This window comes from Sus scrofa, chromosome 4, assembly GCF_000003025.6.
Source record: "Sus scrofa isolate TJ Tabasco breed Duroc chromosome 4, Sscrofa11.1, whole genome shotgun sequence".
Classification (NCBI taxonomy): Eukaryota; Metazoa; Chordata; class Mammalia; order Artiodactyla; family Suidae; genus Sus; species Sus scrofa.
The window spans coordinates 107,542,395-107,548,394 of NC_010446.5; the positions used below are offsets into that span (position 1 = coordinate 107,542,395).

At 40.4% G+C, this 6,000-nt stretch overlaps 1 protein-coding gene across 3 annotated transcripts in view; it reads left to right on the forward strand.

The window, feature by feature from the left end:
- Positions 1–5,215, forward strand: part of SLC16A1 (solute carrier family 16 member 1) — a 36,690-nt gene extending 31,475 nt beyond the window's left edge. For 2 of the 3 annotated variants that reach the window (XM_021088451.1, XM_021088450.1), the window contains 2 exons: positions 1,067–1,933; positions 3,110–5,215. In XM_021088451.1, the coding sequence (XP_020944110.1) occupies positions 1,067–1,933; positions 3,110–3,387 (1,145 nt within the window). In that variant the 3' untranslated portion in view covers positions 3,388–5,215. 3 annotated transcript variants of the gene reach the window in all.

The following is a 6,000-nucleotide window of genomic DNA, read 5'->3' on the forward strand; positions in this document are numbered from 1 at the left end:
CCACAACAGGAACTTCTATAATCAAGTCTTTAATCCATTTTGAGTTAGTTTTTTGTATATGGCGTGAGATAGTGGTCTAGTTTCTTTCTTTTTCTGCATGTGGCTGTGCAGTTTTCTTAACACAATTTATTGAAGAGACTATCCTTTCTCTAGTGTATGGTCTTTGCACCTTTGTTGTAAATTAATTGTCCATACATGTATGGGTTTATTTCTGGGATCTCAATCCTGTTCCATAGATCTATGTATCTCTTTCTCTGCCGGTAGCATCCTGTTTTAATTACTATGGCTTTGTAGTATAGTTTGAAATCAGGGAGTGTGATTCCTCCAACTTTGTTCATTTTTCTCTGGATTGCGTTGGCTCTTTGGGGTCTTTTGTGGCTCCATATAAATTTTAGAATTTTTTTGTTCTATCTCTAAAAAACTGTCCTTGGGATTTTGATAGGGACTACATTGAACCTGTGGGTTGTTTTAGGTAATAAGGCATTTTAACAATTAATTCTTCCAATCCATGAGCACAGACTATCTTTCCCTTTATTTTTTATTACTCAATGAATTTTATTACATTTATAGGTGTACAACAAGCATCACAACCCAATTTTACAGCATTTCCATCCCAAACCCCAGGAGCATCCCCCCACCCCCCAACTTGTCTCATTTGGAAACCATGTTTTTCAAAGTCTGTGAGACAGTATCTGTTCTGCAAAGAAGTTAATTGTGTCCTTTTTTTAGATTCCACATGTAAATGATAGCATTTGATGTTGATGTCTCATTGTCTGACTGACTTCACTTAGCATGATAATTTCTAGGTCCATCTATATTGCTGCATGTCATTATTTCTTTCCTTTTAATGGTTGAGTAATATTCCATTGTGTATGTGTACCACCTCTTCTTGATCCACTCTTTTGTGGATATTTAGGTGGGCATTTAGGTTGTTTCCACGTCCTATTGTCTTTCCATTTATTTTTATCTTTTTGAATTATATGCCTCTTATTTTCTTGGTTAATTAATTCCAAATATGTTTCTGGGATTTATTGCAGTATGTGATTCGTTTTTCCCCTCTCCCCAGGTCTTGGGCTTGCCTTCAACTTGAATCCAGCTCTGACCATGATTGGCAAGTATTTCTACAAGAGACGACCATTGGCAAATGGATTGGCCATGGCAGGCAGCCCTGTGTTCCTCTCTACCCTGGCCCCCCTCAATCAGGCTTTCTTCGGTATCTACGGCTGGAGAGGAAGCTTCCTAATTCTTGGGGGCTTGCTGTTAAACTGCTGTGTAGCTGGAGCCCTGATGAGACCAATAGGGCCCAAGCCAACCACTGCAGACAAATATAGATCCAAAGAATCCCTTCAGGAAGCTGAAAAATCTGAAGCAAAAAAGGGGGCAAGTGACGCAAATACAGATCTCATTGGAGGAAACCCCAAAAAAGAGAAACAGTCAGTCTTCCAAACGCTTAATAAATTCCTGGATTTATCCCTATTCAAGCACAGAGGCTTTTTGCTCTACTTGTCTGGAAATGTGCTCATGTTTTTTGGACTATTTACACCTTTGGTGTTTCTTAGTAATTATGGCAAGAGTCAACATTACTCTAGTGAGAAGGCTGCCTTCCTTCTTTCCATCCTGGCTTTTGTTGACATGGTAGCCAGACCCTCTATGGGACTTGTAGCCAACACCAAGTGGATAAGACCTCGAGTACAGTATTTTTTTGCTGCTTCTATTATTGCAAATGGAGTGTGTCATCTGATAGCACCTTTATCCTCCAGCTATATAGGGTTCTGTATTTATGCGGGATTCTTTGGATTTGCATTTGGGTGGCTCAGCTCAGTATTATTTGAAACACTGATGGACCTTGTTGGACCTCAGAGATTCTCCAGTGCTGTGGGATTGGTGACCATTGTAGAGTGCTGTCCTGTCCTCCTGGGGCCACCACTTTTAGGTATAGTATGTCTCCTTATTTCTGTAGTTCTGTTCACATAAAACCAGCATGGAAAATTGGGATGGCAATAGAAAACAGAAATCAGTAGGCTGCCTGATGGCGGACAGCTAGGCTTTCTCATTTCTGTATCTGTGCTAGTTCGGTGCTTACTGAGCACAGCATAATTGCTCAAACACTTACAGATTTAAAGTATCAGTATGAAAGAGGAGTTAGGTATTTTTACAAATGGCATTGTTTTTTAAAATGTTTTCTTTTCGGAGTTTCTTTTGTTGCTCAGCGGTTACTCTAACATTTTACTATCTATAACAAAGATTTAACGGCAAAAAAAGTTTGAAAATGCCGAAATAAATGTCTTTATCAGACCTTATAAAGCCGTTAATAGAAGCCTATGAGGAGTTCCCACTGAGCTGGATTAAGAGTCCAGCTGCAGCTGCTCAGGTTGCTGCAGAAGTGCAGGTTCCACCCCTAGCCTGGCACAGTGGGTTAGACGGTCCGGCATTGCTGCAACTGTGGCATGAGTCGCAGCTGAGACGTGGATTCAGTCCCTGGCCTGGGAACGTCCATGTGCCACAAGTGTGACCATAAAAAAGAAGAGAAGACTCTGATGTGTCATTTCCAAGTTCCTTGACTTGGGAAACCTCAGGGAGGTGCCCTGTAGCACAGTTCCGGGCCTCAGAGCAGACTTGGTGGGTTTAACGTGTGTTCAGTGATGGGCAGGAGAGCATCTTGCTGCTCTGAGGGTTAAGCACCGAGAATGGTGGAAAGGTGTTGCCATTGCTTCTTTAGCAGAGGATGAGTGTTCAAGGAAAGCTCCTTGGGAAACGCTGATGTCACAGAAAGAGCCTTGGCCTGGAGACTGGAACGAGCTCTCTGGCCTTGGGCGAGACTCCTGAACCTCTTTTGAGCCACAGATTTTTCCATTGAATATGGAGAGAATTGATCCTACGTGACCTCTAGGTCCTTCCCAAATCATATTTGCCAAGATGTAATTATTTTTTCACGTTGCTAAAGATAGCAGAATGTGCAGGGCCGTCCAAAATCAGTGTGACATCGTAAACAAAAGATCAGAAAATACTTAGCAGGTAATTTGTCATGTGTGGACTCTGAGTGAGTCCTTAAGCTTTATTTGGGAAAAGGTATGATTGTTGACCCAGTTTGTTTTTGATATACCTTTAGGTCGTCTCAATGACATATACGGAGACTATAAATACACATACTGGGCATGTGGCATAATCCTGATCATCTCAGGCATCTATCTTTTCATCGGCATGGGCATCAACTACCGACTTCTGGCAAAAGAACAGAAAGCAGAGAAGCAGCAGATAAAGGAAAACAAAGAGGAGGAGACCAGTATAGACGCTGCTGAGAAGCCAAAAGAAGTTACTGATGTAGCAGAATCTCCAGAGCAGAAAGGCATAGAAGGAAGCCCCAAAGAGGAGGAGAGTCCAGTTTGAACCTGTGAGGCTGAAGAGCAGATGGAACAGCTCACGACCCAAGATATTTTAAGATTCTCTGTTGTCCTGTGATCTTCCAGTGGTGCTCAGTGCAAATACTGGACATTTGTATGGGAGCCATACCAGGGGTTCATTGATGGAATTTGTGTTTCACTCCTTATGAGTAGCCTGAATTAAAAATGCCATAGCCTTTGGGGAGGGAGTGGTTGAAAAAGAATGAGGGAAGCAAGTTAGTTTTATTTTGGGTTTTTGTTTGTTTGTTTTTTAAAATCTTATTAGTTTTTAACAGACAGTGTCATGAAGATTATAACATGTGCCTTAAGTTTTAGTCTTTAGAACTCTTTAGAGAGCCTTAACTTTTTAAACCATTCTGCTTAATTCATTCATTTTAAGTGTTCTGTTACAAGGAAAAATTACTAGTTTGAGGCAAATCTAAAATCTTAATCTTGCTTCATTATTATTTGTAACATATCATCAGGCATTGTCACTAGAAGATTTATGAATAGAAATATTTGTTGAAAGTTGGGGGTTTTATAAAATCCTGACTAAAATATTTTCCTAGCATCGATAGTTGCATGGCATATGTGCCTGCTAGATATATATTTAGGAAATTTAAGGCATAAAACTTTGGAAACACCTTGGCTGTTCCAGATGCACTGTACTCATCAGCAGCCCTCTGGTATCTTTTCTTGGGTTGCTTTGTAGAAGCCAAGTGCTTGAGAGTTGACTTCATTAATTTACTATTCTTGCTCCCCTTTCCAAAGAAATATTTTGAGTGGTTATAGATCACTGCCCCTTTTGAGAGCACATAGAATTTTTTTCCCCACTGTAAAAGTTAGTATTAAAATACACAAAACTACGTATTTGTGTCTCCTTAGCAAATTAAACATAGACAGATATTTCAAACAGCAGCCGAATTCAGCTTAGGCTTTTCCCAAACTTCAGTTAAACTGTGAGATTTGGAATCTTTTTTGTTTTTCCTGGAATTTTCCCCCTTTGATTCATAGTGGTTCCATTTATGTCTGCATCCAGCTTAGCTCTATGTGTCAGATATTCATTCTTTATGTGTTCAGTTATTTCTTTTTAATGTTTGTTACTTAAAGAGAGCCAGAGAGATTTGGCCCAGACAAACCAATAAGGATAAGATTGGGAGAGAGGTTGTTATGTGTGGTTATCAGTTGGTAACTCCTTTGTTCTAAGAAGGCCTTAAAGAAAATTATGTTTTGCTTAGAATTATTGGACACATTCTTACTCTTTACACAAACCTAAAGATTTTGTGACCCTTTTCAGTTATCTGAAAAGTAGAGAAATGGGTTTAGTAGAAGAATAGGAAGGAGGGTGGACCAGAATGAAAACTGTAAATATTTTTTAACCTAATAATCTTTTAAATTACAGCAGGAAGATAATGGTAGACATTCAGTGAATTATTTCAGTGCATCTAAAAATATTTTAATTGACAGTGTGAAAGTATAGATATAAAACCTTATTTAAGAGGCTGGCTTTTTAAAATAAATTTTTTTTTAAGAAATGTTTCTTCCTCCAAATGTTTATTTTCTTGAGGAGAACATTGTCTTCATTTTCAAGATTCAATTTGGCCATTACTAATATTAAATAATTCAGCTTATGTGCTTTGGGATTTGTGTGTATGGCTTATTTTGCTTTTTCTCCTTACCTCTTTAAGGCAAGCAGGAGAGGAATTTTGGAACTATTCAGTTTGGACTCTGACATTTTCCGTGGACCTAACCTCTGAGTGTTTCTATCCCTTTCTGTGAAAATAAGGATCACCTTGAATAGAGTATTACAAGTAAAAAACGTGGGGAAAAGTAAACTGGGTGTATAGGATTATTTTCCCCCATCCCGGCTGTCAAGCTACACCCACACCTAAGACTCTGCTTCGTCTTTTTCCATTAGTTGCATCTCGCTAGTGAAGTGAGGGGGCTTTGGTGCAGACTGACCACCATTTATTTATTCACAGAAAGGGTTCTGAGGTTGCTGCATTCAGAAACATGTTAAAAACTCACTCATACCTGCACTAAAACCTTTCATCACCCAGTCCAACTCTGACTTTTCCCACTGAAGATACAAGCTGAAGGGATTTTTGTCTTTTTTTTGTCTTTTTCCAGGGCCGCTCCTACGGCACATGGAGGTTCCCAGGCTGTAGCCACCGGCCTACACCAGAGCCACAGCAACTCCGGATCCGAGCCGAGTCTGCAACCTACACCACAGCTCGAGGCAACGCTGGATCCTTAACCCACTGAGCAAGGCCAGGGGTTGAACCCGCAACCTCATGGTTCCTAGTCAGATTCATTAACCACTGAGCCACGATGGGAACTCCAAGCTTAAGGGGTTTATTCAAGATCAATTTTGGCAACAGAGCCAACACTAAACCCCGTATAGGCCTGCTCTGTCACCTGTTGCTTGTCAACAATCAGCTAATCTGTGCTGCAGTGTGGTGTCAACCCCAGATGCACCTGGGCATTCTGACTGGGCAGTCTGTTGTCCCTTGCTCCATGTGAGGAATGACTAGACCTAAGTTTTATTTCAGTTGACACAGTTTCAGTGGCCGCTTTGGGAAATCAAGTACCTGCCTATCTTTGCTCTCTGTTCCACGCC